This window comes from Trachymyrmex septentrionalis, unplaced genomic scaffold (assembly GCF_001594115.1).
Source record: "Trachymyrmex septentrionalis isolate Tsep2-gDNA-1 unplaced genomic scaffold, Tsep1.0 scaffold11, whole genome shotgun sequence".
In the NCBI taxonomy this organism is placed as follows: Eukaryota; Metazoa; Arthropoda; class Insecta; order Hymenoptera; family Formicidae; genus Trachymyrmex; species Trachymyrmex septentrionalis.
Window position 1 is genome coordinate 1,285,502 of NW_017304228.1, and position 26,568 is coordinate 1,312,069.

Genomic DNA, 26,568 nt, shown 5'->3' on the forward strand with positions numbered 1-26,568 from the left:
ACATTATAGTAGTAATAATCACAATCATGGTAACATGTAATTATAGTTACAAATATTAAAAATTGTTTTTTTAATGAACACTATATACGTATTATAGACCGGTTCCATTTCTATCAATGTAAGATTAACTTTAATCTCGGTCCAATTTATTCTTTATCTTTCTCAAATTCTAAGAATTCTAAGAATTAGAAAAAATAAACAATAAACCGAGATTAAATTTAATCTCACATCGTGGGATTGAACCTAATGAAATGATATTAACGCAATTAACAAAAATGTAATGTAATAAATGGTATTTCAATATTGATACATCATTATTGATAATAAGTATTTGGTTTTCCAAGTGTTATGCATTTTTCTTTCCGTTTTGCATTTCACGAGGAATTTAAGTAAGAAATTCGACTTTTCACATAAAAAAATATTTCCTTGGATTTGTCTAAATTCAGGAAGTTCATTTATCTTTCAAGTATTATTGCTTGAGACGAACGCAACTGTGATATAAAAAAAGAAACAGTTTTTGTCCATGACAAATAATCAAGCAGTAAGACGCAAGCGGGCTTATTGAATCTGTATAAATTCATGTGTCTAGGTGGTTTAGATCTATGCTGACGTTCTTCCTCTTGCTCGAACTCTTTTGCGAATACTTCAAACGAACTTCATTGGCATCGCGAATATCTGAGAAACGTGTGTTCGTGATAAAAACGTAATACGGGTATCTGTATCTTTGGTACATTACGTATTACTTCTTCGCGAAAGATAACGGTTCCATGTATAATGATGATTTGATAAGTATATGTTTTTGATTGATAATAATGTAATAATTAACGTACATATATTGTAATATCCGACATTGTCAGTTGTCTGAACATATATTGTATTGTAACATATATGAAGCGTCAAAAAAATGTGCGCAAAAAAATTATTATACATAAAATTCATATTTTTAATGATAGATTAATTAAATATTTGCCACTGAATGATTTATGACTCTCAATCGCGGAACAAAGGATGACGTGGCATGTTTAACGATATCTTTTACGTCGCCAAATCTTAATCACGTCATATATAACCTCGCTGTAGTGTACAATAATGAACACTACAGATTTGTCATCGCCAACTGCTTAAATCAATCAAAAACGTATGTGTGAAATTTTGGAAGCAATATGTCAGGTTTTATCGCATCGTGATGATAGTTAGCAAAAAATGCGCAGCGAAGTTGGATATAACATGACGAAGGCAGCAATTCTTGAATCAACGGTTCACTGAATGACACATATGTCTCACGTATTGCCGTGGTTCTAAATTAATTACTAATTATCGACGCAACTCATGCATACTGAAACATCGTATTTTTTAACGAGTTCTTCAAACGTCATCGGATGTTGTTATTCGCAAAGTTCGTTACTAATACTTTTTTGCTTATTTTACTATTAATTCCTATGTGTATTAATCAAATGTCAATTTCCGCACAGCGAAAATAAAAGATTTTCATGAGAGAAGGAAATATCAGTTATATTTGAAGTACAAAAACGAGAGATATTTTCTTTTTTTCTTTTTTTTTTAAAGTTTTTTTCTTTTTGATGAGGAAACATTTTTCCAATTATAATCTTGAGAATTGAGCAACATTAAACGGAAGAGGAAAATAGACTTCAATACGTAATTCTCTTCTAAGTAAAACTTCATCTTTTGACACATAAGCGATGGGTTCTTAGATAAGTGTCGAGCTGTGTTGTCCGCTTCGAATTCGTTGTAAATCCAAATTTATCTCGCGGACTCATTGTAAGCGATCTCCAAGAAGTAGAACGAATAACTAAGAGCGGTTCAAAGTGATTTAAATATATTTAAATAAATGCACACGAATTTGGAACATTACGAACTTCTTCTTATATTTTTTCGTTGCTAATTTGAATGAACTGACTTAATTGAAACAAAACAAATTCTTTTATCGTGATTTTACTAATTTGGCACGTGTCAATTGGCGCGTGTGACTATTAATAGCTTGTTTAAGCTGCTTACTATTTTGATGTTCTCTGTGCAACGAGAGATTGCAATAAGATATGAATTAGGGGAATTAGATATTAAGTATCTAATTCTGCGAAACTATACTCCTCTTTGCAATTTGCGTAACATCAAGGAGGAATTTCTCAGTAATAAGAGGATCTTTGAAAGCTCACGTGAGGTCCTCTGTGCTACGGATGTATGTATTATATTTTCTTTTTGGAAAATTTAGATGGACAATGCTTTGCTTCCAATCCCACTAAATATGAATTATTTATTCGAAGAAAAAGATACATTTCATCGAAATAGCGACGTCAACTCTCGAAATTATATAATAGATTAAGATAAACGGCTCATCAAAAATGAAATATAACGAATTACAAGTTCCTTCTAAAATCTACGAAATTTAATTAACTTAAGTTTAATTATACTAGCCACAGAAATCTTGTGAGAATTTCGAACGTATCAAGCTCCGTTCCAACCGCCAGGTAGCTTAAGGTTTCAAGTAACTTTAATTAAGTAAATTTTTATGCTCTGCGTCATAGATAAGATTACAATCTAGAAATGGGCAATGCAAAACGCTAGAACTAATTAACATTGGCTGTTGTCGCGACAAGACATTAGAGCCTTTTAGAATTTACATCCATCGCATGTGAGATAAATACGGGAGCAATACAAGCGTTAAGCATCGCTTATGCATGTATCGGTTTGCGATGCATTCGGTTTCACGATCTCCCACTGCACGCCTCTCCCCCGTGCCGAAGTGGAACGAAGAGAGAGAGAGAGAGAGAGAGAGAGAGAGAGAGAGAGAGAGAGAGAGAGAGAGAGTTGTCGGCACGCGTGAGAAAGGATGGAAGGAGCGAAATGCGAATGACAGGGACAAAGATAGCCAACCAGCCGCTGTCGAGATAAAAAGCCTGGCCGCTGCGATTCAGGCACGTAGATCACACTTAGCACTCTCAGCAGTCGGGCGGCTCGGCAGCAGCAGCAGCCGCGGTGCTGCTCGCAGGCTTCCACGAGTGAATTGGTGAATCACGTAAAAAAGTGTTCGTCCGTCACAACTCTCCGCTCTGTCACGCTCCGAATCGTCGGTCATCGAACTCGCGCCTCCGGGAACCCGGAACTGGAGCAGTTCACCGATAATTCGTGATACGCGTAATTCTTCCTTGCGGAGGGGATTCTCTTCGAGTTTCGTCGAAAGATTTGTTCGCCGGTCCGCGATCGTGGAGTTTGATACGACAATTCGCGTTGAAAGTTGGCACGTCTCTTGTTATATTCGTCACGTGGGAAATCCACGTACATTCTTCCTCGACGGGGAAGCTCTTTCAGGTGGGAAGTCAGACTGCAGTCTGACTTCGGAACAAACCAGTACGATGGTACACATGACAAGTGGCGAGGTGGAAACAGATAAAATGGACGAGTCCGTTAGGTATTTCAATTACCTGAGGACCCTGGCGGATCTCACGGCCTTAGCCAGCATCATGGCAGTGCAGGTAATTTGAGAATTATGTTTGTATCCTAATCGAGATGACGTATCTCAACGGATATTGACTTCTCTCAAGGGATTTAGTTTAGTATGTACGTCCTGATTAATTTCGGAAATGCAAAGCGATACAGACAACGTACGTAGCGTTTCTACTCGTAGTATAAACGACGTGAATAGAAATAAACACATACGAATATATAGGATAATAATAAAATGTAAAATAAGCTTCAGAACACAGCAAAAATTTTGTGGATCTATTTTCCGATGCTGAAATGAAATCGTGCTTTATTCATATTCAGAGTTTAATTCTTGGAAAAATTAACTAACATATTGATAATTATATCATAATTGTAATATCATTTAACGCATATTTACCAATCTCAGCGAATTGCAATGGCTATTAATTTAAAAGAAAGTTGATTAATTAAGTCAGAGAGAGAGAGAGAGAGAGAGAGAGAGAGAGAGAGAGAGAGAGAGAGAGGGGGGGGACATATATATAAGTAATATAAGAGAAAACACAGTATGTTATTGTGTATCTACGATATCCGATTTTATCAACTCGAATCTTCGTTAGATTTCACCGTGGCCATCTGCCACGTTAAATTGGGCAAATAAAAGCGCCACGATTTCGAAAGACGATCGATAGCACGAGGACATTCGTTTACTGCCGTTGTCGCAACCAACAGAATGTCGCGACAGAGGTTAACGGAATGAAACTATTCAGCGACGCATTTTCATCTGAATCATCTGACCTGATTTCTAAATTATCAAACAATCGTACGAAGAACGATAGGCTAGGGTGTCGTGCTATAACAGGTACAATCATTGTTCAATTATAAATCGAGTTATCATTGATCTTACGTACTTTCTGCCTAATACTTGTCAAACTTGTCAATACTTTGAAACAGCTTTATCGTCACTCGAAAGAGTTTTCTGAAAAGAGCTTATCTGACGAGAACTCTTGAAACGTTATTATCTTGGTAAAACGGCGATAGGATATCGATTAGCAAATTGGACGGTTAACAAGCAGTTGACGCAGAATCCGATTGCGCAGTAGCAATTTATCTGAATAAATTTAGCAAAGATTGATTGATTAAGTTCTCAAGAAATCGCCTTTGAACTTTGTTTGAGAAAGATATCGATGCATGCTATAAATACACATCATAAATTGCGCAGTTTTTGAAAGATCGAATAACCATCTACCATACTTTATGGTATCTATCATGAAGTAGCGCAATTGAAATGCTTAAAGCGGCGCCTACAATGAGATTTTAATTAAAACTTAAGCTTTAAGCTTCAAGCTATAAGAAATTGACCAGTCCATAGCCAATTATTCTCCTCACATTCGATTGGTTAATTTTTTATGGCTTAGGGTTTAAAGCTTAAGTTTTACGCCTTAAAATTTCATTGTAGACATCGCTTATATATGACATGAATAGACTAGTAAATAAACGAATTACGAAATACGAGATGGTCCGTAAATGAAAGCGGCGGATTGTACAATCGCTAAACTTGTGAGATATTGATAGATAAAGATATATCGCGGGGTCAAGCAATCTCGTAGAGTTTATAATAATGCTAACTCATATGCGCGTCATAATGACGAGACGATTGTGCAGACGGCTTGTGGTTTTATCCCCGTCGCGCAAACACACGGTACCGAGACATGTTTCCGTGAATTTCCTAATATTATATCCGTTTCTATAATTGCGAATACCCGGATGAAAGATATTTAAACGCGCTTGTTATACAAGGTCGTTTGACGTAACGTACTCGCTCAAACTATTAATTAATGTTTCTGGGGAATTGATGTCCCATTTTCGTAATATAGCAAGGGTTTCGCCTTTATCTAACTTTGTGATCATACGAGAGTCTACTGCACAGAAGAGAGAAAGTTTTACGAAAGCTTAGAAGGAAGGAGAGAAAGAGTTTGCTAACGGCGAATTTTAGGATGTAATGTTGATGTCCAAATAATTAATGGTCGGTAATCTGAGATTAGTAAGGAATTATGAGATTAGTGTGTACAGCTCGGCGAGATTTCGAATGTAGAAAATGAATCATGCGAGAGACAATAGCTCGATTATTATATCACGAATGATTAATAAAAATTGCGTACGTCAAGTACGAAGGTGCGGCGACGCAGTCTTGACCTTCTGCGACATTTCAATGAAAGTTCAATGGTAATTATGGAAAAAAGGTAACTCTTAAATAAACACAGCGATGTTATCGCATTAGTCCGCTTATCCCTCTCAAGGTTGTGCTGTATATTTCAAGATTACGTTTACACATTATTTTACGTATTGTTTACGTTAAATTTACACGTTCTTTTTCATATAGACAATATAAGTAATGTAAAATATGTAAATTATTATAAATTGAATAACGCAATAGTAATTGAGTTTTATGATTATTAATATATCTGACTTTAATAATGGTAAATAAAAATTTATAAACAAGACAGAAGTTTTAATGCAGTTTAATGCAACGATGAAGTACAAATTTCGGTAATACATAGATTGTTTACATAGACAACACGTAAAACATAGTTTACATAGGAAAAAGACTGTTCTTAAATTTACTATAATATGTTCATATATAAAAATGTTATAATCTTGCTTCAAAGATTTTAGCCTTGATTTGAATTTGTTTTGATGCAAATATTACTTTGCATTGAATTCAAGACTTGCTCAATCAAAAATTTTACATAAATACAAATTTAATTAAATCGAGAAATCTTTAAAATAAGATATGATATTTTTGCTTTTGTATGAATATATTATGATTGATTTAAGAATATTGTTTCTATATATTTTACTTTATATATATATATATATATATAGATTATTATATTAAACGCCGCACAATCCTGACTTTTATCTTAATTATGTAAGATTTGAAAAAGGAGGAGACAATATTATAATTGTTTTTTAGCCACAAATACATTTTCGTGGAAATTATATTCTTAATATCTTATCTCACAAATCTGATTAATCGAACATAATTATTAATCTTCTGTCATCAGTTTTGTATATTTGATCTGTTTATCGTCGATGAGATTTAACTGCGTCGTTACAATTGTGACTTTTATTTTAACGGCGTCACTTTTAATGTTACCTAGAATACCTCACTATCTCGTTATCTTCTGCATCAAATAAACAAGATTTAATTACAGATTCGACAGACTTAGAATTTGAAAGCAGAGATTTGACATATCTATCTTCACATGAATTCCAGATGTTTCGCAAGTTCTCGTTAATACCTTAGTCGAATCGTAAGGCAACAGATGTCTCGTATCTTTGTTACATTACTTTCCAAGCAAGAGAGAGGAAGAGAGAGACAGAGCGCATCTCATTAGAGTGTATACTAGAAATTATCGCAAAGGATGATATATAGTCTGTAAATAGTGCTAAATTTATGGCAACTTTTGCTCCTTTGCGAAATCTTGACGTGACTACTCGAAATGAGATTGCACGAGCTGTTAGTTTCGCGATATAATGCATGCCGACACGCCGCTTCATCGTTAAATTGGACCTTTCGCATCGTTAAATTTTCACCGGATGCGTTGTACTCAGAGAATCCTATTGTATATCCTATTGTATATCCGATCGAAGTGCATTCGCTCGTATGGTTTATATTGCGTGGGAGGAAAGGACGCCGATTGTGCGTCGATTTATTATTTGTGTACATTCCTACGAGCACCCCTTTTACGTAAATTTTGCCCATCGACTTATATGAATCTTTCGAAATCTTTTTTTTTATCTTTATAGTACTGCGTTTTGCGTCGTGGAACTACGTCACGTTCGGAGATGCATCGTAATAGACGACGATATTTCATGAAAACAAACAATTGCGCGTCTTCGAATTGTGATACTATAGCTACGGCCCTTTGAAGTGTCTCAACAAAATGTTTTCACTGGCAGTAAAACGACAGAACGTTATATATCAGTTTGTGTGGAATCGATAACGAGATCGATAACGAGCAGTTTTATTTAAGAAGCATTATAATACTAGGTTTGGGAATGTCGTTGATGTGAAATTACACGTAAAATCGAAAGAATGAATATTAAAATACGATTACGATTGAAATCTGAGTCTATTCGACACGCCTCTTTTATGTTCTTGTTTCTTGGCCTCGTCGCAATCTTATTTTTAATCAATCAAATTACTGTACTTAAATTATCAAACGTAACTAAGTTAGGCAAGAAAAATAATTGCTACAGACAGTTTGATAAAAGGTACGGCAATGTAGGTGCTATCTTTATCTTCTTATCGCGCTTGTTTCTTCTTGTCTAGTATATACAATAATAATCGGGTTGCATGTGCACGATAATGATATTAGTTGTTGTAAATGTGGGGCGTCTATTATCATCGAAAAGAGTCAAATGGTAAAGTTCAACGGGTTTTACGGTAAAGTTCGGAATGCGTAGTGGCTCTCGAACGAGAAAGCCGGAAAAATTCGTCCGAGACAATCTGTGCTTCCGTAAAATCGATAGTCGCCGTGTGAATTTCTCGCGATCGGTTCAACAAGATGCGCAACGGAACGAAGCACGTGCCGAAATATTGTATATCGAACCACGAAGGGCGTTTAATCAGCGTGTTACGCCACACGACGGAATTATCCAATAATCCATCCCGCAGGTCGTTACTCCGGCTCGCACCGACAAGTATATGTTTGCACAAACACATATATTTGCATTTATCTATCGGCTCGGTGAGCGCGCACACGTACACGCCGTACGGCGCTGTGTAAAGATCATGTACGCGGTGATACTGCCTCTGATAAGAACGGGAAGCGCAAATGACAGGGCCGGCTTTGTTTGCCTCGTGTGAGCCTCACGGTGCGCGTGTCCCCTGCGACATTTTGACAGGCGACGTAAACGAATGGTATAAAATTCGTGACGAGATAACGGTATCACCCACGAGAAATGAAAGAAGACTCGTGGGAGAAGATTCATCGGTTTTCCTCGCAAATACCTGTAATCCGGATTTCTCCTTTGGTACTCCAATTCCTTCTTCTTCCCGGCGCTTACCCTTGGCTTCCGAGATCGGTCTTCGTCCTTATCTATTTTTCTACGAAAATCCTAAAGCCAAGAAAATGGCTTTTTCCCTGACACCTTGGCAAATGTATATCTGGAGTCGGTTTAGTAGAAAGGATACGGCGATAGGTAATGCCCCATCTCAGGTAAATTCAATGGCGGTTAATACATCATACGAAATCATGTAATTCTGGGAAGGTATAAAATATCTCTCGAATCGAAGTCGATAATTTTGTTGTAAGCTCATTTATGATTCCAGTTAATAGTAACGTTACATGTACATACGTTCGTCACGATAATTTATCGATTCGTAGAACAGAAACGAACGTTACACTACCCGATTGCTCTTCTCAATCTCTTTGCTAATGATCGGTTCTTATTTTTTGTTACAGTTCAAACGAATGCTGAACAAGGAGCTGTCGCATTTCTCGGAGTCGTCCAAGTCCGGGAATCAGATCTCGGAATACATCTGCAGCACCTTCCTTGGTAAGTCGAACGTGATATTCTTTTGCTTATTCAAGTTATTATAATGAGAAGAGAGCGAGTTATAAATTATAAGTTCGCGGGAAGAATCAGAATTGACGTATATCGTTTCCCCTCTTCTTCGAGATAAATACTGCGTTTTCGCGAATGACGGAGAAAACGAATGAAAAGAAATTCGCGAGACTGCATCTAACGAGGTCATCGCCGGAAGCGAGTTTATGGGTGCAATAAAATGAGCGCTCTTACGCATTAAAAGCCCTTGAAAGACCGTAGCCGGTATCGCCGTGACCATTCATTCTGGTTAGCTCGTTTTGTACGCAAGGTTTATAATCAGTGAGGAATTGCGTCCGATTCTTATGTATGTAAAAACGTCTGAGGGGAAAAAAAATGCAAGAAATATGATTTTTTGGCACGAAACCGTTGCATCGACAAATCGTCCTATCTGCCTTTAATACCTGGGTTGTTTGAAAAGTTCTCGGCCTGATACAGAAATAGACGTCACAAATATTAAACTGCTATAATTTTAGACGAGTTTCATTCTATACAGGACCACCGTTAACATTTCAACCAGCGATTAGTTTCTTTGTTTCAATTGTGTAAAACGACCAACTTTTGATTCCACCTTCCGAGTCACCTTTGGTTCCAATTGTAATCGCAAAATTGCATGAATTGTTTTCCGAATTAGTTCTGCGTGCACCGTATTTATTTAGATTTAATCTCTAGTGATTTCTTTTTCATTCCAAATATGAAGAAATGATTTGCAGAAAAACTATCTGGCTCAAATACTAAAATAATCGATCAAACTAACGTTTATTTTGAAGAATTATTTTTCTTTTCGCCGGAACACGTGTTCGATCACGTGATCGATTTTTACCAAGAACTGCTTCGCTCCCCCTCGCGACCGCGGGGCCCGCTCCTCCTTCGCGGGAGGGCGCAGGACGACAACCAATGACGCGCGATCACGAGCCGCGGGGGGCCAATCGCCGCGATTACGGAAAAACCCGTCAGCTCCCGCGAGTTCGGGAATTTTCCATTCGCGACCCTCCTTATATTACCATATTTGGACATGCGGATCGCGTATGCTCGAACAGGCACGATCCTGTAACTAAACGACAACGCAAAAATAAGCCTACAATATATAATTGAATTATTGAAAGTACAAAGAGTAATATAAAACAATGCAGCAAATCTTAACGTCATAGTTAATTCTATTAAAATAAACGTTTTACTTTAAAGAGAGAAATTGTATTATGCAGATAGTATAAGAAAGTTAGAATATCGTTGGAATAAGTATATAGAAAAATAACAAAAATTGCCAAAAATCATGTGCGACTTTTATCAGAGAACTTTTCGAATTCGTTTTCGAGCTACCCTGGTAGAATCAACCCTCTTGCATCGTTTCTCTGTAAAATTCGTTTATGACGTGCTGATTTCGTTAGATAGTTTCCTAACGAGTCTCACTCGATGGAAATCGGATTATCGAAAGTCGACGACGGGATAACTTTTTTCTCTAGCAAAAAAAAAAAAGAAAATAAAAATTCTAGCAAAATGACGCGAGAGGAAACTGTAAGGACACGCCTTCGTGAAACACAATCAAGCAATACTGTCCAAATGCGTAATCTTACCGATATATCAGTGCCTTTCACCTCATTCAATGCCGATTAATTAATCCCCAAGTGCGTTTATCCATGTCACTTTTTACTGCTCGACAGACAAGCAGCAGGAGCTGGATTTGCCATCTTTGCGAATCGAGGATGCGGTCGCCGCAGCGGGTAGCGTCGATGCACGGGCGGCGAAGAAGAAGGACCGTGCGCAAAGAGGCCCCGCCGCTATGTCGCACATTAGCGGTGTAAAACGACCGTTGACACACACTAACAGTTTCACCGGAGAACGTGTGCCGGTTCACGGGGTGGAAACGCCACATGAGGATGAACTCGGCAAGGTAAGCGTTTGACCTTTAACGTCATCGCATTTTGCCTTCGGTATGAGAATATCGTATGCGCCACGCGGTGTCGTAGCTGGGTTCCTGAATCGTAAAAGTAAACGGGCCATCCGTTTCAGAAATATAAAAAACGAAGTTAATTTCTGCAAAGATATACACGGCACGAGAACAACATCGTAATCACATCGAACTATTGTTACATTATTTTGCTTTGCAATGTTATATCTTTAACTCAAATCCCCATTTGAAACGTAAAAAAATAGTTGGAGCGTTACGGAAAAAGAGAGAGAAAGAAAGAAGAGAAAAAATGAAAATTTAGAAAAAGATTCGATAATTTAAATAATTATTTGATAAAAATGAATACACGTGATATTATTTGTTTGCGTTGCAAGAAATCTTTAAAAATTTTTGCACTTAAAACCTGATGTGAAAATGAAGTATTCCATTCCCGTAATGGATGCGCAGTAGATGAGTGAATTTAGAGTTAGAAATTTAATTAACGGTTCTAGTATGCAAGCGCTATACTGAGAAAAAGATACTTAACAATTTATTTGTGAGAAATATATATTTATTTATGAAATAAATTTTTATTTAAACACGACGAAACAAAATTTTCTTTTTAAGAAATAAGCCATCCATTTTATTTTTTTATAATTAATAAGATATATATCGCAGAAATATATCTTAATAAAAAAATATCGAAGAAAACGTCGTAACATTTGTTTTGCAATACTTCGACATTTTTCTTTCAGTGCGTTATACGCAGGAAATGCATTTTGGGGCAAATTTGATTGGTTGCTTTCAGTAGATATTGCTATTGCCATTATGCACAATATTATACTTTTCTTTTTACATCATGCTTACGAGATAAATATATAATACTCGGATGTTGAAAAAAGAGAAAGTGAAGATGCTGAGTGCAAAGAGCAACGCGAACGGACCTTTATAAATAGAGGTAGACGAATATATCTAATATCAATTAGATGATTACTTTCTATTTGTCTGATTGTGAGAGTGCTTGCAACGCGATTATATCATGCTTTACATCTAAGGTAAATGTTCCTACAAGATTACAAATGTCTACTACTGAAATGATAAGCAATTAATTTGCGCTGTCTTACATCCTTAAAGTTTAATCCGAATTAACCGCACCTACAAAGATCTTTGGCAAATGTCAAAGCAAATGGCAATGCGACATTTCGATAGGATTTGTGAACCGGGATGATACTCATGTACCAATGCTAAACTGGTTACGAGCTCCAATAGAAACGAGATTTATTCAACTGTACGATCATTAATCAGCCCAACGAGAGAGCGGCACGTGTAATCCGTGTTACATATCAATATATAGCCGCAAAGTAGAAAAACAGAACGATTATGTATTAATGATAAATTGATAAATATATATTGCACGATTTTAATGCGATTATTACGATAATTACTAGATTTTAATATGATTATTGCTTCATTAGCTGGATAATTGCAAAAGCTTTATTTAACTATGAGGTAAAGAATGAATTTTCAATTCTCAAAGAGAATTCGTGTAATAACTACGCAGTAAGCGTATTAAAATCGGGCAATATGTATAATTATTAATGACTGTGCCGATTTTCTAAAAGTTTATATCAAAATTTGGTACCGATATATAACATGGATTATATATGTCATTCTTTCTTGTTAAAAATAAAGTATAAATTATAATCATCTGCCAAGTTTTAAACAACTCTAAAAAAGAATTAGGTTCGTACGGCGCTTCAACCGGTCGAAGTTACCGAGTGAAATGTTACTTCGCACGAATAACAAGATTTACCGGTTCTCCAACTAGACAGTTTCGTAATATTTAATTGAAAGATTAGACATCCAGGAAGACAGATAGTATTGGAAATTTTGATTTAATTTTGCAAAAATATCTTTGTCTAAAAGTATCCATGTTACGTCAAAGTAATACGCTACGCAGTTAAATTTCTGGCTCTTTCTATAGAAAGAGCCAGAAATTTAATCGTATCGTTATACGATCTTTCTATTAAAAAATTGTATGTATACATATGAGAGAGATAAAAATCATTTTATAAATCTATCTTACAAAACATCGGAAGCAATATAAAAATAATTAATTAATTAATTTAAATTAATTATAGACAATAAAATTATCGCTATTAAGTATTTACATTTTTTTTGATGAGAATTTAAGGACTCCTGAGTATATCATATTTCGCGAAATTGGAACTTATATTAACAGAACGGGTCTATTAAATATACACTAAATGCTCTTGTTTCTAGTCTTCCACGAAAGTTTCCATTTGGCGAATTTATCACGGTGACGACCTCGTCGGTGATTACGTTTATTGTTTCTTTTAGCTCTTTTGATCTGTGTACGATATTGACGTAAATTCCATCGTACCCGAAAATTCCACGAGAATTCATGTTTCTGGCTTTCATCTCCGTCCGCCTATGAATATATCTGTATCAAGCGATAGTATATTGCGACTCGGATTGGCGTCATACTGCGCGGCTTCAATTTCGGAAAATTTCAACGACGTCCTCGATACGTGCATTCACGCTAACCAAACTTTTATTTAGAATACTTACCTCCGATTTTACAGCGTTAGTATATATAAACAACAATGTAACAACGCAGTGAGGAAACAATGCAAAAGAAAGGAAAAAGAAATTATAGCTATTCGATTATACATAAATCTCGCGAATTAAGAAAATTATAAAAATGCGAGCTGTTCGATTGGCAATTAAGCTTTACACGAAGCTTATTATATTACATCATTAATGGTGCTGAATCTATTGATTGTTGATATTTATCGAACTTTTAGGGTAAACTTGGATAAGGTGACCATAGTTTTCTTAAAATACGAAAACTTTTATTTTTGTTATTTTTTAATATTGTGTTTGGTTTATCACTTTAATGAAACTCAAAGTAATAAAAAGATTAATTCAAAAAGGAGCATAAAAGCCAACCGGTTCTTTTTACGAAAATAATCTTATATAAATGATTAATCATCAAAATACAACAAAAAGTAATAAATCTATTAAAAAACTTGAAATTTTATATATTTAATACAAATATATGTATAATTATATACATATATATATATAAATAATTTAATTATAATTATAAATATACATATAATAATATTGCAATAGTAATATAAAGATTATAATTTTTTTAAGAAAATCAAACAATGATTTCTATAACTTAAAAAACCAATGTGTATGTGTGTATATTATTTGGTTAATGGTTATCTTTCCTGAATTGTAACGGAAAGATGGCCATATTTATAAATAAATAATGAATGAAAATGAAAATACAAATTACAGATCAGATTACAATTTATTACATATTAATTTATACCGTTATTATGTATGTAACGTTGATTACGACAGCTCAACTGTAATTTATTTAACGTTATAATAATTTTTAATTCAAACTTTGTTGACAGTCAAAGTAAAAATATTGCATAACATTCATAATATTGTTTTTTTTCGAATGGTGTACGTATAACTATTGTAAATATTAATTACTTTGAGAATAGCTATAAAAATGCTTTTTAGCAATTATTGGAAAAATTACAGCCTATGACCATCTTTGCCATATGACCGTAATATCCGTGTTTATCTCACGTTTCCGTTTGCATCACGATTTTCGCATTTTATTCTCTTCAGGGAACAACGGTTTTTGTCGTGCTATTTCAAATTTGCATGTCAACGCGTGGGTACATGATGAGATTCAAGCGCTGAATACATATCCGAGTTATTCATTATATAGAAAATTTCCGGGGTAAATATTTCTGAATTATTGAAATCGCTAAGGGAGCCGCCAAATAATAGTGAAGAATAATAATGCTTTTAATGTCAAAGTGTCGGCCGGTCACAAAGCAGCAAAGCTTAATTGGTTTCGACGAGCTGAAACTCTGGCATGTAAACATAATTACGCAGAAGTTTATCATTCAGAAGTTTTCATTCTGTTTTACATGGATGTTAATAAAGGATCTTGAAGAATTTAATTTATTGCACTTATATCGCCTCGGAATTTTTAACTTTCGCCTAAATATCTTTCTGAAATACACGTCGCTTCTCCCCGATGCAAATAAATTATGTCGCGCATATCTTCTCATTTCTTCTTTATTTGATTACGAGTTTATCTCTTTCTCGGCGACAAATATGTGACGGTTGGCGCGCGCAAGTGACGATAGGACTTTTAGAAAAAAAGATATTTACCCTGTGGCATATGATTACGCCGATTACAAGGTCGGTTATATTTTAACAGGCAGAAGCATTTGGGTCGAGGTCGCGCGATTTCGATAACCTTAATAGCTTCACCGATTAGCGAGGCGCATTTTTCGCAATGAAAGAGAAGCTGATTTTCGGCGCTTCTACGAAAGTAATATCGCGATCGCAACATTATTCATGATGATCTGAAATGAAATTCGAGGAATGTTCCCAGATACTCTTAACTTCAACTGCTACGTACAATATATCGTATTATTACTTTACCTTTATATTATAAAATACAGTCAATAACTCAAGTCTGCGAAGCGGTACTTTAGGGAGGAATAAACTCTAACGCTGTTTGTATACTCTCTTAGAAATCTTACTTCTGGGAAAGCAAGCGGTGAAAGGCAATCTTTCCATTATGCAAATTGAGGTAAATTTTCTTAATGAAAAAGAGGAACGAACCGGATGCATTTAGCGCTGCTATTCTGCATATTAATCAGATTTCTCATAGAGAGACCGTGGGTGATACGCTCGCCAGATTAAATGCGATGCAGACGTATCCTTAGATGGCTACGTGATTTTGTGCAGGTTCCTCAAGAGAGTTATTTTTATTTACCCACGCAATTATGATTCAACCGTTTCAGAATGTCATCTTAATGTCGTTATGGATACTTTATTTGGCGCCTGAATTGACGCTTTTTAATGACTGTTATTGATAAAATTAAGTGAAACCAGTCATGACGTTGGTACTCAATGAAAATCAGTTTAATGATATTTATATAAATGATATCCAGTCAAGTCTTCTTAAATCTAGTTTGCTCACTTTTTATCTTCTTTGTTGTTGCACGCGTTGTTGTATGCGAGACTGCAATGTTGTCCATGAATAATCAGCTTCGCGTGTGACCTTTCGACGATAACACAAGACCTCCACTATCTGTACTTGAAGACACATTGCATTCTTTCGTTTAATGATTTGCTACAGGACGCATTTGTGCGTCATAATTAATATCTCTACATTGCGCAGTATAATAATAATTGAATAATAACTATAATTAATCTCTCTTTTTTTTCTCGATATCACTTCAAAGCGAAACATTTAATTCGTATATCGCACGCACAATACCGTTATATTATTGTGAAAATCATTGTAAATATTTCACGTAATTATTTACAGTTGCTCTCGGACATCGACAAGTGGGGTATCGATATCTTCAGGATAGGCGAGCTTAGTAACAATCGGCCCCTCACCTGCGTGGCATACACGGCCTTCCAGAGTCGAGATCTGCTCAAATCACTGGCGATACCTCCCAAGACCTTCGTTACCTTTATGATGACCCTAGAGGATCATTATGTGAAGGATAATCCCTTCCACAATAGCCTCCATGCAGCCGATGTGACCCAGTCTACTCACACTCTGCTCAACACACCCGCACTCGAGGTTTGTATGTAATGTATATGCTTGTGTAACGTCTTTTTATCTTTTTTCCATACTTGGAAATAAGTATCTTGCTCTCATAATAAGCTTTACCAATATCTCATTGCCGAGTATAAGGTACTTTGTAAACTACAGAATTGAGATGTCACAAGAAGAACAATATATTTTCTATGACAACATATCGTAAATCATATATTTTCTACATTACAGTCCGTTTTCACGCCATTGGAGATCACCGCTGCATTATTCGCGGCTTCCATCCATGATGTAGACCATCCTGGACTCACGAATCAGTTCCTCATTAACTCAAGTAAGTATCGGCGAGATTTGTCAAACTTTCTGTTCTGCATTATTTATTATTTTGTTATTTTGTGTTGCATTAAATATTTAAACAATATATTATATTTCTCTATCGAAGAAAAAATATCTGCAATTAATGTTCTCGTTGCTTCTGTTTTTTTTTTACAATGACCAGCAAATTAATGATCCGTTTTTTTTCTCTTTTGCTCAGGTTCCGAGCTCGCGTTGATGTATAACGATGAGTCGGTATTAGAAAATCATCATTTAGCGGTTGCATTCAAGCTTCTGCAGAATGAGGGTTGTGACATATTCGTGAATATGACGAAGAAGCAACGGCAGACGCTGCGGAAGATGGTCATCGACATGGTCCTCTCGACAGATATGTCGAAGCACATGTCGTTGCTGGCCGATCTGAAGACTATGGTGGAGACGAAGAAGGTCGCCGGTTCCGGTGTGTTACTGCTCGACAATTACACCGATCGTATTCAGGTGCTGGAAAATTTGGTGCACTGCGCCGATCTGTCTAATCCGACAAAACCATTGGCTCTTTATCGACGATGGGTGTGCTTGCTAATGGAGGAGTTCTTCCTGCAAGGCGATCGCGAGCGGGAGCAAAACATGGATATTAGTCCGATGTGCGATCGCCACAGTGCGACCATCGAAAAGTCGCAGGTCGGCTTTATCGATTACATTGTACATCCACTTTGGGAAACCTGGGCAGATTTGGTGCATCCAGACGCGCAGGAGATCCTGGACACTCTTGAGGAGAATCGCGACTGGTATCAGTCAATGATACCGCCATCGCCGCCGTCCGATGATCAGCAACAGTCAGGAACGAACGAAAGTCAACAGCAACAAGATAGGATACATTTTCAAGTGACATTGGAAGAAGGTGATGAGACTAGCGAGGCTGTAGAAGGTGGTGACACAGGGGGCGGCAATGACGGCGGTGGCGGTGAATTTTCCAGCGAGGATCCGGGCGGTGAGACGGAGGAGAATGCCACGGAGGCTGGGATGTGACGGAGGCTCGCTGGTATTTGCAGGAAGCTCCATGAGAAGGTACAACAGAGTTGGTGGCGAGTGCGTCAGTGACATTCGCATCTAGCCGCGCCTAGTCGCCGGTCCTTTTGTATCGACCTATGCCACGTCGGCTGGACCACGAGGGAGGACGGCGATTAAGATGACGGGAGCCGTCTCGATCGAGCGGCAAGAGACAACGTCCCGACGACGACGGAATTATTGTTCACGAAATGCGAAAGACGCTTCAGGATCGTTAAGTTTCGGCTGGACCGAAACGAGCTGTAAATGGACGAAGCTGCACGTCTTTTGTCGTCGTCACCGTCACCGTCGTCATTGTCGTCGTTTCAGTTTTGTCTCCACGTTTCGTCTCGTTGAATACTATCAAGCGGGAGGGGCGAATCTCTTTTCACAAAGTACCTGCGCAAATGAAAGCGGCAACTGTATGTTTGCTACGTCGAATGGGTGGCAAGATGTTTTTTTTTTTTTTTCATTTACACACGCACACACACCGAAGATGGTGATAATCAGCACACGATAATTCATGTCCATCGTGTACCGATCGTCATCTTTTCTACTGATTTAACGATGTTCTGTCGCCGTCGAAGGCTGGAGGGAACCTCTCTTCCAGGATATGCAGGATCCTCAACAACATATCAACAATGTACGATATACTATGGATTCTAACGATGCGTATTAGCGATACTTCCGAGCAGATTGATGTCTCTGTCTTCTTCTTGGATTTTGAACGCCGCGCGGAAATTGTTGACACGTAAGCAACATTTTGAGACTTGTATTTGCGTACGACGGAAGTTTCAATTTGTTTCTAATTCCTACGTTACAATGTAATGTCATAAGCTCAATAATACGTTGCATTTTCGTGATCTAATTTTATGAATAATTTGGTTAACGTTTCGCCATTAATCGATATTCAAAATTATCCGCGTTATGAATCGAATCGAGCTTAATTTCGTTATCCGAAATGCACGTTATACCGAAAAGGAAGAGACGACGAAATTAGAAAACAATTAAACGAAAGGATACTCAGTTGCAGTTAGGCGCGTTCATCCTTTTAGTTCTTCGACGGTTATTCGATAGTCACCTATTTATAGAGAAAGAGATACCTGTCTTTAATCGTAAGATTTTGTCATGTTCGCTTCGTAGACGTAGACAAGTTCGTAAGTGAATTGTTCATAATTGAAAAACGAGAATCCAGAAGTAGCCGCGTGTCTATAAAGGAAATGCTAGAGCAAATACGTAGAGTATTACCCGTTGTCTGTATGATTTAAGCGAAAGAAGTGAGGGAGGAGTCCATTTCTTTTTCCCATATCATGCAGTTGACGGGAGAGCACCGAGCAGCAGAATGAGGGGCATCGAGATAAGGGTACAATTAATTTTAATACACAACCATATCAAGAGCTGGTCTTTTAAGTTTGTATTAAAATTAATTACCAGAGCCGCGAGATGCTTTCTTGCGATATATACAATACACGTAAAACACACACACACACACACACACACACACACACACACACAAAACGTACACATACATATCTAGTCGACACAAACTAAAATTAACATAGATTTCAACGTTATAACTTTATACTCAGCAATATAACTGTTATGTAACATCATGTGTTATATTTACATTCATATTGTTGAGGGTGCAAAATTATAACATTGTTAAGTTACTTTTAATTTGTGTAACTGGGTAATAATAATACAAATGCAATACGTACAATTACAATGCGAGCGAGAATATATATCGATAGATGTTTTTAACCAAAGAGTAATATAAGTGATTGTTAAGTCGATTGCCGAGCGTGCCATTCACCAATACGTCTTCTGATGACGAATAATCCAGCGACAGTCCTTGGAATTTCGCGTGATATGTCAATCAAAGGAAAGTGTCTTTATCATACGGATGTCCATAAATCGCTCAAATTTGCAAGTTCGTTCGATGTTCAAAGCCGCGATCGCATCCAAACAGATCGAATCCAAACAGATTTGGAACGCTGGTAAATGCCAAACATTTATCACTGTTTTTTAATGTATAAATTATGCTGATGCTTCATAAGAATAATTTTCGTCTTCTCTTAGATTATGAGTCGCACGAAAATCTTTTAATCTTCGGGAGGCAAAGGGAAAGCAGAGTAGTCATCCGTATTGGTGGAATGGCGACAATTTCGCGTCTCGATGATATCAGGGAAATGAAATGGAAAACGTTATTAGCGACCGATGAGCGAGTGCATCGAGGATCAGCCTAAAAACAAAATTAACGTTTCACTACTATTCTAAGTCGTAAGCTTGCCATCGATGCGAAGTAGAAAAAAATTCGAGTCTGATCGGAAACGTTTGTAAGCGACCGGTAGCTCGGGCTCACGTAATCGTACATTTCTTATAATCACGTTAAGGGAAATTACCTAAATCGTAAAAACAGAAAAAAAAAAACGGAAAAAAATACTACGGAGAAAGCAAAATCTCTATGTGTGTTGTAGACAATGATCTAGTGAGTGTTTTGGTGCTGGTCACCAAGCTTTAGCGCGTAAGAAAAACTCCGAGGTTCACGAGAGTCCGCGACTACATTGTTAAGTCGAGAAAGGGGAGTTAACTTAACGAAGTTTTTAGGGCGTAAGCAACGAGGTTATAATAATAATAATATTAATAATAATTAAAGATAATAATCATAATATAAACAGTAATAATGATAAGCGCGATATAAGAAAGATACTGATTTATTAATGTTAACGATAACACTCGTTGCGCGAACGAATGTAATCGAGATCATGTTCGCTTCAGCCGTCGGGGCAATATCGTAAAAGGAGAAGAAGGAAGAGAAAGACTATAAAGTGTTATCGATTATGTACCTCTGCACTGACGCCGAGTTTGACACTTGGTGAAAGTATTTGATTAGACGGCGATTTTTTAATTATTTAGCGCGAGTGCGTCTTTGATTGTATTTTTGGCGTGGACGAGCGGAAATGCACTCGTTCTTTCCGTAACATTTTTTTCTTGTCGCTCGTCTCGATGGATCTCGCGAGTGTGTGCGCAGGTACAAAAATAAAAAAACAAAAAAAAACGCCACAAAATACGATTTTGTCATACATATCTTGTTGGATCATCGTGATTTGTCATGCTTCTAAAGCATTGTTGCTGGAGCAACGAAATGTCTTCTCTAACACATACAGTCTGTGCTCGTTAAAAGTGTAAAAAAATAGGAGCCAAAGAGAAAAGTACAGAAATTGATGATTCAATGATGATTTACAGGTATAATAAATCGCGGCGATTCAACAAGATTTGTAACAATATTTAGTAATAATAGATTGGTGATGATGATGAGATGGGGAGAGAAAAATAAAAATACCTGTTTGATTGCTGGACAGTTAAATGAATGTATTAATATCGTGTAATCGTCGTACGAGATATATGTGTAATAAAACATATTTATTGTCGGAAGTCTGGATCTTTCTTTTCTTCAACCCAATCGAGTGATCACAGTATTTTTTTAAATCTGTGTAGACATAAAAATGTTTGACAAACATGCAAGAATATTTATCAAGACAGAAATAGAATAACAATCTTTTATAAATCAATGAAAAAGAGTTAAAAAAGCTCACATGGTCGTTGGTGCGCAATTATTTACTTATTAATCGAAAATAATCCGTTAAAATATACGTTTTCGGTCCTTTTCAATGCGAATTGAGACATTAATTAACAAATTAAATAATAAATTATACATGATATTTAAGTCGATTTGTCATCTTTTATAAATTAACTTTTCATGAATAATATAATAACTTTAAACGATAATATTAACTTTATTAATATTAACTTTAAATGATAATATATGATAATGTATGAATCAATAAACTTTTTAATTCAGTCACTGATTTTAGAGGAAGGTGATGTAGTAGATTGAAACCACAGAGTCGTCTTAATTATTTGTAAATATATTATTAAGTATAACATCTATAATATAATAATAATAATATAATAATGAAAAACCATTTACATTAATAGTTATCATTTACATTAATAGGTAATATTGTAATCCAATAGTAAAACACTCAGTTATGTATAGATTCTCGATAGCCTTCAAGCATGATGAACTTTAGAGTAGTAGTACCATCAGATCGCGCGTGTTACAGTGCAGAACATTTTCCGTCCAACTGTCCGTAATTTTTTTTCTCCTATCAATAATACATACAATAGTTTTGTCGCCGTCTCCCCTATTTTCTTATTTGATAATTCGCGCCGCGCGCCCACACGCACATACGTACATACGGGATAAAGCCGGTATTCCTCAGAGAAAATGTGCCAGGCATCAGGGGCTTTACACCGTGCGATTATTCCTAATCTATCCTCTCGTTATTATACATCGGGATGCCTCAAATCGTGCGGTAGCGTTGCCTCCGAATTGAAACTCGAACGATAATTAACCGTCGAGGCCGTGTGCCTCGACAGAATTTCAAGCAAAACACAAGTCATCATGTTACATTAAAATGATTCCAAAATGATTACTAAAGTTACTTTTTAATCAGTAACGATTCACTTTAATGTTATTTTCACATTATCGTGACTTGTTGTTCTGCTTGGGGATCACATGTCGCAAATCCTACAACGGAAAGAGGAAGCCTCGACACATCCGGATTCATTCGTATTAAACAAAAGCCCCCTCCCGCACGAAATTGGCCGAACTCCTCCGGACAAATATACCTGAGTGCTTCGGCCCGAGAACGAAACGCCGATAGAAGAAATTCATCTTTAATTCGCAGATAAATTTGACGCGTGCTCATAAATTGGTAGTGCTCTATCGGCCCTCGCCCCGTCATTTACGAAAAATCGATTAAAATTACCAAGTAACTCGCTAAGAATTAGAGACGGTAATAGTCGTTGTGTCGTGCCCTACAGGTAGTGACGTGTGCGCGTGTTCGATTACACCGTATAAGGAGAGCAGGAAGAAGCTCTCCCGCGTTACGTTATAAACATCTGGATTATTTAACCGCTTAGAGTATCCGCCACTTAGTTCGCCCTCGTGGATGATATCGAGACATCCTTCTCAAATATATTGTACATTCTGCGTGTCGTCGTTTTGCGAAAATCTCTCCCTTGAATCTCTTCGCCACTTGTAAATATATAAACAAAAGAGAAAATTAAAAGAACAAAACAGGAAAGGTTGGTAATAGCAACACGTCTCACGCTTATTTGATTTGGAAGCTTAAAAACAAGCTACTTCGATGCAAACTCGAATATTATTGCGCGATGACAAGAGGCAACTTAATAGCGATTGCGAGTGCAACTACATGGATTACGTTAGTTACAAGAACAGAGCTTAATCTCGTCAATGCGACTGACGTCGGCCGCACAGATTAACTTCACAACAATAAAAACATAGTATATATATTTTTTCCTCACAATATAATTTATCTTTAAATATTTCTGTATATTTGTATAACTATGTAACCTTCGATATAAATACCCTGAAATCTACACTCTCGCGATCACTATCATAAAATTGAATTCACCTCCAGCTCGCTTTTTTCCTCCTCTTTAATTTTCTTCTTTTTACAATGAATATCGACGTACACGACGCGAGATTACACTCGATCGTGACTGTCACTATATATATGTATATTCGAACCCTTTAGAATCTACTATGTACAAATAATCTCCCGCAGCTTTTTCGATTCTGGGCTGCAACTTAAATGATGGCTTACTGATACCAGCGAAGCTGGTAGTTTGTAGAACGGAATGGTACAAGTTTGTTATATTACAGGATACTAATTGATAGAGTACAGAACATAAATGTATTGGGAATCACAGTTGCAAAGAAAAATAACAGCTGCATTTTATGGTAGTTAGAGCAGAGCTAACTCTGAAGTTTTGGATTTTTCTTATGAAATTTCGCATACGGTATACAACTACGCATACAAATAAAGAAATCGGAGTAATTACAATTTTTGTCATATTAAGAACATAATTGCAAAGGACTATAGTGAATAAAGAATTAAGAAAAGTAATCTTTTGCATACCGCGCAGATGAAAGATCAAGTACGAAAGAATTCCAAAAAGGAATCGAATGCTGATCGAGTCCTTTCGATCGTCGACTATATCCTTATCAATTCGTTCGTATATTTCATTCGATTTATATTTATCGAATAGTGTACAATTTATAGCCAACATCGAATTGTCGCGTAATATATTTATATATTTATATATTTGTTTGTATATCTAACTGCCCAAGTAATATATATATATATAATCGATTAATACGCAGTCGAATACCGTTCTCGCTCTCCGTCCTCTGCGAGCGAGAGTCCTTAAGTAAAATATTTCGGATAAAAAATATGTATATTTTGTCGACATGGTGGTTTCTGTTAGAGGATCGTATCAAACGATCACACTGTCGTCATTTCGTAACTCTTTCTTCTTTTTATACTTTAATAACTCTCAACGTTTTAAAATGTATTTAACAGAATCCGATACACGGTCGGCTTAAAATTAAACAATTTGTTAGTTTCTCAAAATTCATTATACAAACGCTAGATTTTTGTTTGTTCATTGCTAGATATATCTTTATTGAATCATTTCTAAAAAAATCACATAAAAATGCAATATCTATTTTACTATTTCCGACTCTTTCCCAGAATATATCAAATTATCCGTAAAAATTATGGCTAAATTTTACGGAAGAAACCTGAAAGTTATTTATTATTATAATCCATGCAGTCTAATCTACTGCCTATTTTCTCTCTTGATATCGATATGTTGTATTGCAATGATCTTCCGTCGCATGATCATTTGATAATTGAATCGAATTTAAATTGCACTTCTTTCTTTATCTTATGTTTTCAACATCTCGATTAATATCATGAAGAATCATATTGGAGTGGATAAAAGAGATTATATTAAATTAATCAACCGAACATTTTTGTTCGATATTTTTTATAATCCAGAATTGATTATCTTTAACTATTAGCGTAATTATTTCTATTTCATCTCAATCACTAAAACAATTGTTTATTCAGTTATTTCATTATTCAGTTAATTTCATAAAAGAAAATGGTTGATGGCAGTGATATTTCATGTTTATCTCAGATCGTTATCATTTCAAGTCCTTGCGCTGCAAGTACATTTTCGTTACGACTATGACACTCGGTAGGATCGCGCGACCGAGATTTCCCAATCACTTCACAGAAACTCTCGATAGCGTATAGTAAGTATCGACCTCACATTCATCGCACGAGGATTATAGTTCAAATGGCGGATCAGTGTAGTTTTTACAGAGTGCTTACAGGCTAAACGCTCCCTCTCGATAAATATCTCTCCCGCGCGAGGTGTACAAAAGAAAGCGAGGAATCCTTTAGGAGCAAGAATCCACTTTTCTGCCCTTATACTAACAGCGATAATAGTAATAATTACAGTAATAATCGTTCGTACGGTTTCTCTCTTTTTACAGCGGCTCCTCCACGGCAAAGAGTAATTCATGCCACGAAGCTTTTAACGGAAATGCGTATAATTACAGGTTGGACGTGGCACACACACACAGTTCTCTTATTCTTCCCTAAATAAGTACATGTATCGCCTGTCGCACTTAGAAGCGTCGAACGCGTCCGGCGAATGTGGCAGTGGCTGCGGAACTACTTCTAAGTAGTTATAGATCTATCACTTCTTCTTTCTTTCTCTCCAATTCTCTCTTTCTCTCTCTCTCGTTCTCTCATTCATTCTTTCTTTCTCTCTCTTTCTCTCGCTTTTACTCCCTTTCGATCTATGAGCAACACTCATTTCATATAATATTGGCCCCAGCACCCTTATTATTTTCTTTTATTATTACATCATCTCACGCGACGACTAGTACAAACGTTTGGAATTTACATAGCATGAAATTAGTTATTATTAGACAGTTTATAGAAAATATGCTTTCAACAAAAGTATATATGTATATGTATATACTCAAAGAATTTATCAATATTTAGCTGTTATAAAACAAAATTAAAGAATGAAATAATCAGAGTTAAATTAAGTAAATGTTAGAAAATTATGATTATTTACTTTTATATATAAAGTTAACATAATAAATAAGTACATCTTTCATAACGAAACACCATAAAAGATAAAAGCACATAGAGCCCGAATGTGTCGTCCTTTATTTCCGGTTACGACGTCGCGGAACTAGCGGCTCTTTTCACAAAACTCAATAAGTCGTCGTTGGGTTTTCCTCACATCTTCAAAGGCAAACGTACACCGTTATACAATAACACAAATCCACGCCGATTCTACATCCGCCACGCAACACGTTCTCGCTTCGCCTTTCTCATAGAAAAACGTAATAAATCCTCCGATATATTTGAAGAGGCAACACAAACGAAATATTCATTCGAGAGCAATAAATATGGCATATTTTCACACCGCGAGTTAGGCGTGGTAATTAGAGGGCAATTTTTGCAACTGTGGTTGTATCGATAGAATTTGAATGAGAGAGGGAGAAATATTTTGCAGCTACTGCGTATAAAATCACATGCAACAAATAATGTTTTTCCTTTAATTACAATTTACGAAAAGATACCGTTATGTGTATAATAACGATGTACAATAATAAAATGTTCTTTAATTAATTATAAATATATATATATATATATATATA

At 36.3% G+C, this 26,568-nt stretch overlaps 1 protein-coding gene across 13 annotated transcripts in view; it reads left to right on the forward strand.

The window, feature by feature from the left end:
* LOC108749721 (cAMP-specific 3',5'-cyclic phosphodiesterase-like) overlaps positions 1 to 21,139 on the forward strand; it is a 192,396-nt gene extending 171,257 nt beyond the window's left edge. For 12 of the 13 annotated variants that reach the window (XM_018488691.1, XM_018488704.1, XM_018488646.1 and 9 more), the window contains 5 exons: positions 8,913 to 9,006; positions 10,716 to 10,945; positions 16,347 to 16,610; positions 16,818 to 16,917; positions 17,119 to 21,139. In XM_018488691.1, the coding sequence (XP_018344193.1) occupies positions 8,913 to 9,006; positions 10,716 to 10,945; positions 16,347 to 16,610; positions 16,818 to 16,917; positions 17,119 to 17,927 (1,497 nt within the window). In that variant the 3' untranslated portion in view covers positions 17,928 to 21,139. Of the gene's footprint in view, positions 1 to 2,953; positions 3,492 to 8,912; positions 9,007 to 10,715; positions 10,946 to 16,346; positions 16,611 to 16,817; positions 16,918 to 17,118 lie in introns of those variants that run through there. The other variant, XM_018488740.1, reaches the window with a different exon arrangement.
* The last annotated feature ends 5,429 nt before the right edge of the window (positions 21,140 to 26,568 follow it).